The sequence below is a fragment of the Rhinolophus hipposideros genome, assembly GCF_964194185.1.
Source record: "Rhinolophus hipposideros genome assembly, chromosome: 26".
NCBI classification, from domain to species: Eukaryota; Metazoa; Chordata; class Mammalia; order Chiroptera; family Rhinolophidae; genus Rhinolophus; species Rhinolophus hipposideros.
In genome coordinates this window covers 18113579-18127059 of record NC_138072.1, presented here as the reverse complement: position 1 = coordinate 18127059, position 13481 = coordinate 18113579, and the positions used below count along the sequence as shown (strand labels likewise).

Below are 13481 nucleotides of genomic sequence, written 5' to 3'. Positions count from 1 at the left end.
GAACATGTCCTCTATTTGAGATGAAATATATGCATATTTTACATGATGTGGAGTGTCAGCCTGTGGTTGTGCTTGGACTGTCTTGGGATAGAGAGAGAATGCTCATCAAAGCCATTCTTTATGCTAGCATGGGGATACCCTCCATTTGCACCCCTCTAACCTGTAGTTTAATATGATGGTGTACCCCTACAAAGGCGCTGGACCAGGAGGCACTTAAGCTACCCCAAAGTACTTAGAATGTGGCAGACTTGATCCAGTAAGGACGGGTCCCTGATTGTGGAAACAGGAGACACATATGGTGATGACCAGGAGGCAAAAGAAAGCATCATCAACTGAAGTTGTAGAATATGTGACGCGGATTAGATACTGATAGGAATTCATACATGGGGAAAACTCACTGTGTACTTAAGCTAGTAAGAACAGATTCACCTTGCCAAGTGTGGGCTTTAATGAGTGCATATACACATAAGTCTCTTACAGAATCACGGGTTAGAGACCAATTTAGCAGATGAGGATAACCAGGGTGTGATTGCCCCCTGCCATCAAAGAGTAAGGTGTTGGGAGTGTCACTTCTTTTTGGAGAATGGGCTGCTAAAAATTGAGCATAGCTCACCATTGTTCTGTGATTTCAAGAGTCAAGACATCAGTGTCTCATAATGCCTTAGCAAGTGGTCATCCCCTGTCTGTTGAATGCATATAAACTTCTGAGCAAGGAGCTGTCCTGGCTCAAGACATCTTTTCCCAAGTGTGGTCTCAGGAACAACCAATCAGAAAATAAAGTTCTAGCTGAAATTCCACATCAGAATGAGATGACTACCAAACCCAGAAATTCAAATGGAACTCCGAATCTTCATTAAACTTCCAAAATGTTACTGAGTAATTTTACAATCTTAAACTAATCATGTAAAACTCTACTCAGCTTATGAACAAGTTTTGGCATTACTGATTATACCAGGAGTCTCAAAAATTGTTTAAATAAAATTTCCATGTTGTTGTTTTTCTGACAGCATATAAGGCACTCCTGTTTTTCAAACTTGAACCACTATAATATTGACTGGTGTGGATTAAGAAAAAAAAAGAAAAAAAAAAGAAAGAAGGCTTTCAGAGAAGGTTAATTTGAAAGATATGCATAATTTGCATTCAAGGAAAAATAAAACCAGAGCAAAGGTGCTAAAGAAACTTTCAACAACGCCTTCCCCAAACTGAAGATGAGCAGTCGCTTAAGGGAACACAGCAGCGGGTCTCTTCTTTCTCCCAGGTTGGCATTTGCCTTCTCATCAGCCTTGCTTTGTGAATAATTAGATTCATTCCTCAGCCTCTTTGTTGAATGTAACAGGCTCAAATCAAGGTCCACTTGCTCAGCACGGTGTGTGGGGACGCAGCCATGCGGGTTCCTTGAAGAAAGCTTAAGTCTGGCTTCATGAGGAAGCACAGACCCATTCTCAAGTGTGTCAGGATGGGTTATTAAATCCTGTCTCTGCACACCTCCTCCTCAGAACCACAGGAAGGATTTATCCCCGACAGGTAGTTTTAACTCATTCTCATCTAGTATTTACAAGTGTTAGCATTTTCAACTGAGAAGGCCTTTACAATAGAAATGAGAGAATTTCCCTGGGAGACTGGGGTGGTGGTTGTGGGGTTCCTTAGGCCCAAACACAGGCTTGCTGAGCAGAGGTCTTTTCCAGCCCTAGCGGGGCCCAGCACTGTGCCCTGTGCCCCTCCTCCTCTACCCCCCCATGTAGGTCCTGCTGCTGGCTTGTATCTTAAGGCAGTGTTTACAGAATTGACGACTCACCCCTTTCTTCCTTGACGGCATTTCTCCTTCATAAAATATGCTGAACTTTTTGGAAAAATACCTATCATGTGCCAGGGGTATCTCATTCACGTTCAGGACAACCCTATGCAGGAGCTCTTATTATTAGCCCAATGTAGAAATCAGGAGACTTAACTTTTGAGAGGTAAAATAACTCACAGAAGTCACCCAACTGGCAGACCAGGGACACAGTTCTACTCTAAAATCTGAGCTTTTAGCCTATACCGGATACTAATGTAGAAAAGACACCACAAACACATGCTATACAATCTGAACCTTTTCCCATGTCAGGGACTATTCTCCCTCAATTTGATTTCTGAAGAATGATTGGCATTCCATCATGTGGCTGACCCACTGTTTACACACTCAATCTCTTTCTAGTTTTAGGAACTATACTGCAGTGCACATATGTGTATGTAATCTTTGTAACCGTACCTCTGAGCAGCTGCTGGGGTAATCAGAAGGTAACAGGCTTGGAGAATAGGGGATGGCAGCAGTGCGACCCCATTCCAAGTGAGTTGTTTCTTGGCTGAGGCCATGGCCATCTAATGGCACAAATCTCACCGTGCCGCCCAGCACCTCCGGTCTTGCTGCTTATCACGTTGTTATAGTTATAATAAAGGCACTTATTGAGCTATTGTTATCTTTGGTTCCATATAGTTATGTGACTATTATCCAGTTATTTTGTATTTATTAGTATTTTACATTTTGTTATAGCTATTTGCATGTACCCTTTCCTCAGGAGGAACCATAATTTATGAGTTTCCTTAATAATTCTGCAAAACCATGTACCTCTATACTCACTCAATCCCTTTTCCAAGGAGAGTTGAAAAATAATCAGCAAATAACCATGAGCAGGGTAGACAAACAGTAATACCTACTTTTTTGTTGGGAAGAAAATCATTTAATTCCTCAGCCTAAGTTTGTATTAATTACCCTTAGGAATGAAGGAGAGCCTGGCACACCTCAGCAAACCACACATTCCCTCTTAAGTCTCATTCCCTAGCCCATTCTCCAGATGGGCAATTGACTACATGGAAAAGGACATCCAAAATAAAGTTCTTATCTCTGATTTCCATAGGAGCTTATGAAAGAAACAAAAATGCAAACCAAAGTAGTTTAAATTATGTCTTCCCTTCAAATGACATGTTTACTATTTCCTATCAGAAGAAAGGTAGTATGTAATTTTTTACAAAAATTAGCATTTCTATAGCATTCATATTTTCAAAATGCTTGTAACATCATTTACTGATTAGCATCACATTTGAGAACCATCATAAGCTTTAAATATAGGGAAATCCATTTTTAGTAAATTCCTCTTAATAAAGGGAGTGTTATCACCTCGCCACCCTCAGGTCTTAATCATGTGACACAAGACTGCTCAGCTCTTCTAATTCTGATTCTAAATTTAGCAACTTGCCACATTGCCTAGTTCCTTCCACAGAAATATAGAATGCTCAATGTTATAAAAATCAATCTCAGTCTGAAATCTGGAAAATCTGAAAGCTGCTCTATGTGATGCCTCACACACCCACAACTTGGGCTGTTTATTCAACAAACACTACTTTATTGCCTACACATGCCAGTCTCTAGTTTGCCCTCACTGAGATTAAAGCCTAGAAGTAGAAACATGCATGACAGTGTGGTGAATGCCATGACAGAGGGAAACCCTGGGGGCTGATGGGAGGGGGCGTGACTCAGATTGGAGGGATGTGGGGAAGCCTCCCAAGAAATCTCGGTGAGGGGTATGGAGTACCTTATCTGAGCTGCCATCTGAGTTCCAGATTATCCTTTTTATTATTTTTAAACCAAGTCTGTCTCATTTCTCCAAAGATGACATACAGATGGCCAATAGACTTAAGAAAAGATGCTCAACGTAACTAATCATCAGGGAAATGCAAATTAAAGCCACAGTGACAGATTTCCTGTCAAGATGGCAGAGTAGGTTAACACTGTGCTTGCCTCCTCCTACAACCACATCAAAATTACAACTAAACAACAGAACAACCATCATTGAGAATCTCATGAAGTCTAACTGTACAGAAGTCCTACAATTAAGGACATACAGAAACCATGATGAGACTGGTAGAAGGAGCAGGGACGTAGAATGGGCTGGTCCTCATCCCCATATGTGATGGTTAAAATCAGGAGGGATAGCTTTGTTGCAGAGGTTCCCCGCTGAGGAGCAAGGGGTCCCAGCCCAACACCAGGCTCCCAAGCACAGGGTTCCAATGCCAGGGAGAGAAGTCCCCATAACTTCTGGCTGTGAAAACCAGTGGAGATTGTGGCTGAGTGAAACGGAGGACAGCTAGAATCCAAGCACTGCTCTTAAAGGGCCTGTGCAAGGACTTACTTGCTGATGGACTTACTTGCTCTGAGCTCCAGCAGCTTACAAGGCACAGCTTACTAGGGCAGCAGCTTACAAGGCACTAGGAATATATGAGGAGGAACTGAATTGTCTGGCTTCACAGAGAGGGCTGGAAGGGCAGCTTTCTTTCAGACGGAAGTGCTGGCAGAATCCATATTCCTTTGTTGAATCCCCTCTACCCCCCACATAGTGTGCAGATGCAGGCAGCTGCCATATCTGAGTCTCCATCAACCTGGCTAACACCATTCATCCACCCTGCCCTGGTGATTCCGAGATCTTGTCCAATCCAACTTGGGGACCCACCCAAGCTGAATCCAATGGCTTTTCCATACAAACAGCCTGTCTTGGCTCATGCTTCAGACATCCCTAAAATCTGTCAAAGGTTCACAAACCCCAAACATGCAGCATCTGGCCTCAGCATGGCCCAAACCTCTTGCTAAGAAGCCAAAAGCACCACACTAGCAACAGCTGGATTCGGATGGCAGCTTAGCATCTCCGAGGCACATCTAAGCCCAGTGTGGGTGGAAGACATTTATGGATAACTTTGTGGCTCATGCTTGGTGGCTCTCGGCAGAGCACAGGAGGCAGCTGAATTTGGCCTGTAGCAGGACACATCCCAGTAGGCTCTGGGGCCGGAACACCTGGTGGCCAGCTTCAGATCCAGCCAGAGCACCATCACCAGGCTGCCTCCACAGACAACACACCCAAAGGGCAGACTGGGCAGGCACCAGAGCCCTGCTAAACTGAATCCTGCTCTGTAGGGTCAACCCTGGCACAACAGTTCCTCCATTGCAGTCACAGCCAGTCCTCAGCCAGAGGATCAATCGCACCAACTGATGTGCAAATAGCAACCAAGGTTCAACTACAACAGGAGGGCACAAACAATACACTCAAGGGAAACACCTGTAGCATGCAGCTCAGGTGACCAGGGAGATTGCACCATTGGTCCTCACATGACACCTACTACATAAGGCCACTCTACTAAGACCTGGAGACATAGCAGCCCTACCTAATACATAGAAACAAACACAGGGAGGAAGCCAAAATTGGTAGACAAAGAAAAAGGTCTCAGATTAAAGAACAGAACAAAGCTCCAGAAAAAGAACCAAATAAAATGGGGACAAGCAATCTACCAGAGTTCAAAACACTGCTTACAAGGGTGCTCAATGTTCTCAGGGAAACTTCAACAAAGAGACAGGAAACATAAAAACGGAGATAGAAAACATAAAAAAGAACCAGTCAGAAATGAGGAATACAATAATTGAAATAAAGAATACATTAGAGGAAAGCAACCGTAGATTAGATGAAGCAGAGGACTGAATCAGCAAATTAGAAGATAAAGCAGCAGAAAACACACAATCAGAAGAGCAAAAAGAAAACAAAAATCCAAAATGAGGATTGTTTTAGGGTCTCTGGGGCAATTTTTTTATTTTTATTTTTTTTATTTTTTAAATCATGATGGAAAACTTCCCTAACCTGGCAAAGGAAATAGACATTCAAGCCCAGGAAGCACAGCAAGTCCCAAACAACATGAGACCAAAACTGGTCCACACCAAGACACAGCATAATTAAAATGTCAAAGGTTAAAGACAAAGAGAGAATTCTAAAAGCAGCAAGAGAAAAGCAGTTAGTCACCTATGTGGGAGCTCCCATAAGACTGTCAGCTGATTTCTCAACAGAAACTTTGCAGGCCAGAAGCGACTGGCACAAAATATTCAAAGTGATGAAAAGCAAGGACCTACAACCAAGATTATTTTACCTAACAAAGCTATCATTTAAAATCAAAGGACAGATAAAGAGCTTCCTGTACAAGAAAAAGCTAAAGGAGTTCATCATTACCAAACCAGTATTACATGGAATATTAGAACGACTTTCTAAAGATGAAAAAAATAAAAAATATGAATAATAAAATGGCAATAAGTAAATAGTTATCAACAATTACTTTAAATGTAAATGGATTAAAAGTAAAAGCTCCAGTCAAAAGGTAGGGTGGCTGAATAGATAAGAAAACAAAACTCTTACATATGCTGCCTATAAGAGACTCACTTCAGATCAAAAGACACACACAGACTGAAAGTAAAGGGATGGAAAAAAGTTTATTTCATGGAAAGGGAAACAAACAAACAAACAAACAACAACAACAAAAAAAAAAACGGGGGTACCAATACTTATGCCACATAAAATAGACTTTAAAAACAAAGACTTTATAACAAGAGACAAAGAAGTCCCCATTAATCTCACTTTTGGGTTTTTACCCAAAGAAACCCAAAACACTAATTTGAAGGGATATGTGTATTCATATGTCCATTGCAGCATTATTACAACAACCAAGATATGGAGGCATTCTGTGTGTCCATCAATGGATAAATGGATAAAGAGACAGTACATATATGATCGGACAATTAAGTTTGCAAACTCATCCTAGAAAAAGTGCTACATACCTCATTGCTGAATATCACTATGGTCACCTTCAAAGTACTCCCCTTGGGAAGCCATACACCAATGCCAGCACCTAGTCTACCCTTCAAAGCAATTTTGGAACTCTTTTTCTGGAATTGCCATTAGAGCTGTCACATTACCCTTGATGTCCTGAATGTCATCAAAATGTCTTCCTTCCAATATTTCCTTTATCTTTGGGTAAAGAAAAAAGTCATTGGGGGCAGATCAGGTGAGTAGGGAGGGTGTTCCAATACAGTTATTTGTTTACTGGCTAAAAAATTCCTTCACAGACACTGCCATGTGAGCTGGTGTACTGTTGTGATAAAAGAGCCATGAATTGTTGGCGAAAAGTTCAGGTCGTTTAACTTTTTCATGCAGCCTTTTCAGCACTTCCAAATAGCAAACTTGGTTAAGTGTCCAGTTGGTACAAATTTATAATGAATAATCCCTCTGAATTTAAAAAAGTTAGCAACATCGTTGCAACAAGTTCACGAACTTAATTGCCAGATCTCGTATATTGTACTGTATATATATATATATATACAGTACATATACATGTATATACATGTATATACATGTATATACACACATATATATTTTATTTATATATATATATTAATAAAAGTCAGATAGGCCTACTATTGGTACCTAGGAAATAGCTATAAGAAACTAAGGTCCTGATTATTGCTCCACTATTATAAAGGAAAATCTTTTATTTTCTTACTTTGATTATAACTCTATTATACATTAACAGAGCTTAGGTTGTTTGTTTGTTTGTTTCCCTTTCCATGAAATAATCTTTTTTCCATCCCTATAGACAGAGACCTGTGAAATGCAAATACTTCCTTCTTAGTGAGAAGCATTGACTATAATGAAGCCTTAATTCACAGTTTACAGTAGAAATGTAAAGAAGCCTTCATCCATAAATTCATTAATAGTTATTTCTTATCCAGTATAGCCAAATATTCAGCAGCTCCTAAGAACTCTCTAGTTTTAACTTTTGGTTGAGTTTACAAGATTTAGAATGGGGATGGCGAGGAACAAATCTGTGGCTGCTCAGCCAAGAAGTTACAGAACTCTCAGGCTCCCCCGCTCTCTTCCTAACTCATCTGCTTTCTATCCTTCTTGGATAATCAAACAGAAAGGACATGCAAGTAAACTCCACAAGAAAACTTATCTGCAAATACAGGTACCCAGATTTAGCCCAAAGCAATCCGTTCCTAGAAATGTGTTTGATAACAAAGTTTCAGATAGTGGGGACACAATTTTGTATTTTTTTAAAAGATTTTTATTGGGGAAGGGGAACGGGACTTTATTGGGGAACAGTGTGTACTTCCAGGACTTTTTTCCAAGTCAAGTTGTTGTCCCGATTTTGTATTTTTTAAACAGGAAAAGTCACAATCCATTCGTAATCCATGTGGATTGTATCTGTCTATCCACTGAAGTAGGTGTTTTCTAGTTTTCCAAAAATATTATGCTGTGCTCAAGTAGCATAATGAAGCTTTTCAGAGCTAGCATTCTCTCCTAAGTTTTCTTATGCATAGAAAAAATAATATTCATGGTGGTAGGTACAGATGCCCATACTAATATAACATAAGAATGTAGGGAAGATGACAAGCAAAATGCCCAGTGTGTTTAAACAGCATCAAGGTGAGATGTAATGCCATAAGATGAAACACTGACACTCCCTGAGGCCAATGCCTTGCCTTCCTAGGGGGACACCCAGTAGCTTGAACATTTTTTCCCTGGCTCACATGTACTGATTCCTTCCAGAGGCTGATAGTTTAGATAGTAAATAGAGGGTAAACATTTTTGTAAATCAACAAAAATATTTGGAAGTGAGAGTTCAGTTAGCCAAGATGATAGCAAGATGAAGAAAGTTATTTTAAAATTCCTATCAGTCTGCACTGGTTTGTGAGACAAATTACAAAGTGGCTCATAAATAATGCTCTTTTCTGGAATTATCTTGAAAGTCATGAATCAAGCAGCGTTCCCTAGACTCCCACATCTGACTATAGCCTTTTAAAGTCTATGCAGCAGGAGGAGGGTTTCCCTTTGATGAGCAAGAGAAAAACAGTAATCCAATGTTTGCTCTGATGAGAAGTGGCTCTTTTCTCTAATTACACTCATTGAAGTGTTCAGAGGGGGAAAGATTCTTTTTTCTAGTTAATTATCATTTAATGGCCAATAGATTATTTTGCATATACGAATATGCAACAACACTATTAAGAAAAAATCCCAGTAGTATTGGTTAATTAGTTCTTTCATCTAAAAAGCTTTAATCAGGCTATTTTTCAAAAAAGAAATAAGCATACTAAGTGAAATGTGTTGATTATAAAGAAATTATGTATTAAATGAAATTAAAGTATCTTAACAGAATACCAGTGGTAGAGTAGCATATCAACCTTGGCCTTACCCTTTAATTTCAAGGCTTCTAATACCTTTGAATCAGCTGTTACATCACTCACTAGCTTGATTTCAATATTTTGCGAAGTCAGTTGGAGCAACTTTTCGAAAAGACGTTGACCCTGGAAAAAAATATTCAGAGACAAAGAAAGTCAGAAAACCTAAATGTATGCTATTTTAAATAGGCATACATAAACTTATTAAAAATTAAAACCATTCATTCAAATTTTAAAAGGAAAGCAATTGGTATTCATGGAAAATTCCATCAAGTAGCTTATGTAAATAGAGTGGTAGCATGAGCACAGATTACATTATGCTTTTTGGGTACTGTATTGTGCAATTCAACAATTACTGCAATAATAATTTCAATGTTACAGTGCAAATTTACCATTCTTTTACTTTTTTATGAACTCTGAAGTTATCTACACATGAAGAGGCAGCAGACAACATTAAACAGTTATATTTGGGTCCAGAGAGACCTGGATTCCAGCAGGTTTTCCAGTTTATAAACTGTGTTTCTTAATCTTACTAATCTCTAGGTTTTTCTCACTAATGTAGATATTAGTATTTACTTTAAAAGGCTTTGTGAGGATTAAAAGGGTTAGTAGTATGTAAGAATCCTTTAATAGCTCTTATGGGGGGAATCATGGCTACCTATCAATGATTTGTCTGAATTTACCTTCTTGTTTATAACTTGTCTTATTGAATTCATTTATGCTCTGACTAGCATGTATAATTGTTAGCACAACCTAAAAATAACTTTCTGATTTTTTTTTTAACTGATTTAAAAAAAAACACAAAATGAAAGATTTTTTAAGCAAGATTTTCACAAGCATATAATTTTTACAGTAAATTTTAGTCTCAGGGACTCTGGATAGTGAAAAATCCATAGACATTACATGATCTCAGTGGATTGCAACATTATCCTGTTTATTTTCGCGTGTGTGTTTTCCTGGACTTCCTCTTCTTATCACAAAAGAGAATTTGTTTTCTTATATTGATTGTTCAGTATTTTGTTAGTCAGCCACAAACTCAAATGCCTTCAGGGGCCAGAGAAGCAAGAAGGCTTTGGTCTTAACAGGCCCCAAGTGACAGAGTTTTATCTCCCTTTGATAAAAATGGACTGTGTACATAGAAAGTTTTTGGAGACTGAGAAGAGAATGGAGGAAATGTGGATGTAGAGCTGTGATTCCTGCAATTCGCCTTAAGGAAAGAGAGGCGCCCAAGAGGAAGCTTTGAAGTGTTTAAGGGGGAAGGAGGTGCTTCACCTGTGCTAAGGCAGAGCAGCAGGGAGTGCCCGGCAAAACCCAGCCTTGCTCCAGCGCAGAGCTGGCCCAGTCCAGCCGAAGCTCCGGAATCTGTGGGCGGTGGGGGAAGACCAGGGTTTGCACATGTCATGGTCAAGTGCGGAGGCTTCCTTTTCCTTTAGGTGTGGTAAGAAAGGGGAGCTCAGTAAAGTACTGGGCACCCAGAGCCTGGAAGCAGCCTCGCCACAAACCAGGTGTTCCCGTGTGTTGACATTGTACACCTCCTCTTTCGTAAGGAAGTGTAGGGGAGAGGGAGGCAGAGAGAAAGACATAGAGGAAAGAAGGGGGTAGGGGGACGGTGGGGGGGAGAAAGCTGCTGATTTGCTGATTTCAGGGTCTCTGTAAATTTCAAACTCACAGTGGAGAGCTGAGGTCTTGTGCAGTGAGAGGCTCAGCTAGCATGGGAAGGCAGATCAACACATGTGGCTTTGGGGTTCTCCTGCAGACAGTTGTCTTTTGCCAACACCTTCTTTGTCAGCCACTGCACTCCTCTGAGTTATGCATGTACTCTTGTCACACAGCCTTAAAGGCTTGGTGATGTCTGCATGGCTCAGATTCCAGAGCCCAGACCTGTGGTCATCACAGAGTCCCATAAATTGTTTGTGTTTCTTTCACACAAAGGGCTTATTCGCTTTGTCTGCTTTGTGAGACTCCATGGGGAGTGGGCCAGTATTTTCAAACAAATGAATTTCTTTTTTCTGTTAGTTAATAATATATTTACCACACACGAAACATAAGAGATCTTCTAACCTGTCTATATTTCTGGCTCTGTGCCTTAAACTGAGTCCCACTGTGGTATTTTTGTGAGATTTAAAATGAAGAAGACCAGAACTCTCAAACATGAATGAAAATAGAAACTCCAAAATCTCCAGCTTCAGTGGACTGTCCTTTAAAAAGCGTATTTTTACTTGTGGCATGTCCTAATTACTTACATCAAGGATTCTTAAAATTTTTAATTATAGTGCTCACAGTAATGAACTTGGGCTGGAGGTGGAATTTCTATTGAATTTCCCTTTTTTTGTGTCTTACCTCTCTGTCCACACATTTTTGCTAAGATATTCAAAATGTAATAACTTCCAAAGGTCTGAAACACTTACTTTATGCAGAGATCTGCGGTAAGGCTCAAGGCTTTCTGAGTTAAATTGACTCATCATATTTTCATAAAGGAGTAATAAAAGCCCCTTAGCTTTTAAACATCAGCAATATAAAAACTTGCCTTTTCTAGTGAAAAACATTAGCCAACATTTCAAACTTAAATAAATCATCTTGAATATAGTCAGTGGCTCAGGCATGTTGACCTACTTTAAGCCATTTTTTTCTGTTGTCTGCAAAAACTTTATGATAGTCGGGTCCTGGAGAGGGGGCTGTTCCCCAAGGACAGAGATCTAGTTCAGCCCTTCTGTAACTTTGAAGAGGCTGCTTAAAGCAGGAAGCTCTTCCAATCCCAAGAAAGCTAAGGTTAGAAAATACCACTTGTTTCTGTTGTTCCAAAACAACTGGTTGAGAGGATAAAATCCCGAAATATATCGTGAAGGGGAAAAACAAAAATACCAAAGAGAAATGAAAGAAAGTCAAGCTTCATGGATTGACTCTGGGGGTTACATAGACTATGGTGGTGGTTTTCAAACTAGTTTAGCAGTTTAACTCTTTGTTCAAATGAAAAGTTAAGCTAAATATCTCTTCAATCCCTCTCTGCTCTCCTGTACAGAATCCCCAGGGTTCCACAGAGCACAACTTAAAAACATCCTAATTTGATCCCTTCATCCTACTGATGTAGATAGAGAACCATCAGGATACTGACTTTGAAAATGTCAGAGCTAGAAGATACCTTTGTGATCAAGCGTCTACCAATCTCATTTTATGAATAAAGATACCGAGGCCTAAGAAAATTAAGTGATGTAAAGATGGTCACACAGTGTAGTTTTCGCTATGTGACCATTTTGTTGTGTTAAAGTTGGGAAACAAAGGGGTATTCTGGGAAGAAAACTGCCTCCAAGTCTCTCCCTCTCTTCCACTCCCAGCGCTGGAGTCTTCAATTCTGCTGAGCTAAGCAGTTCTGGGGCTGGAAGTTACTTGAGTGGCTTCAGAGTCAGGTTCTGGGGAGGCCAGGTACCTGCAGAGCCATTTTCAGCCCCACATGACTGTCCAGTGCTCCATATTCTCCACGAGGCTGGACAGGACCCAAGACGGCCACCCTAAGCCTGGGGCTGACAGAGGAAATACAGAGGGGGGAGGTGTTCTCCAGTTGCCCCAGTGGGGGACTAGTTAACCATCTAATACTGCCCCTCCCTCACCTGAAAGGAAGAAGCCATGAATAATTTGATAAAGTCAAATATCAACACATTAAATGGCAGCCAAGAAAAGAAAAGATCATTGAACCCAACTGACACCTGATGATATGGGCTACTTGAGAAGACAGAACTGGAGAGAAAACACAGTATGAGCACTCAAGGACAGTCAAGTATGGCTGGACTAACATTCTACGATTTTGGAATGAAATTAGAGCAATAATTAAAGAAGAGCATGGCCACTGTTGAGGCATAAATTAGTGGCCTAAAGACCAAATGAAAGAAATATCTCAAAGTGTGCACACACACATGAAAACATAAGGGTGATAAGAGCTTAAAGTGAGAGATAAATCAAAGAGAAATAGCTTATGGTTAACAGGTATACTAGAAGAGAAGAAGAGGCAAAATGAGTAAGTTTGCAAATCACAGAAGAAAAATTGTTCTTGAGGAACAAACTTGAGGAAAGACCTACCTCTACACGTTGAAAAGATAATTGAAGATGGAGGCAAATGTAATGTGGAAAGATACATCTTGGCACATTGTGCAAAATTATCCAACACCAAGGAGAAATAGGAATTCTTACAAACTTCTTGCCAAAAGCAAAACAAAAAAGTTACCCATCAAGAAAAATGGATCGGACTGGCATGAAGCTAATCACCTGTGACACTAAACTAGTACATCATGGCCACAGATTGTGGAAGAAAGAAGACTAAAGCCCAGAATACTTAACACAGTCCAGGATTTTACCTGCCTGGATGAAATAAATATGTGCTGACATATACGATTTAGAGACTATATTACCTACATAACCCATGCAAGGAGTATATTTAAGGAAGAATTCTAACCAAACAGTAAATAAC

At 40.0% G+C, this 13481-nt stretch overlaps 1 protein-coding gene across 4 annotated transcripts in view; it reads right to left on the bottom strand.

Annotated features, from left to right (window-relative positions):
* Positions 1-13481, bottom strand: part of PLD5 (phospholipase D family member 5) — a 238635-nt gene that overhangs the window by 63862 nt on the left and 161292 nt on the right. For all 4 annotated transcript variants that reach the window (XM_081039295.1, XM_081039296.1, XM_081039298.1 and 1 more), the window contains one exon: positions 9037-9148. In XM_081039295.1, coding sequence (XP_080895421.1) covers positions 9037-9148 — 112 coding nt within the window. The remainder of the gene's footprint in view (positions 1-9036; positions 9149-13481) is intronic.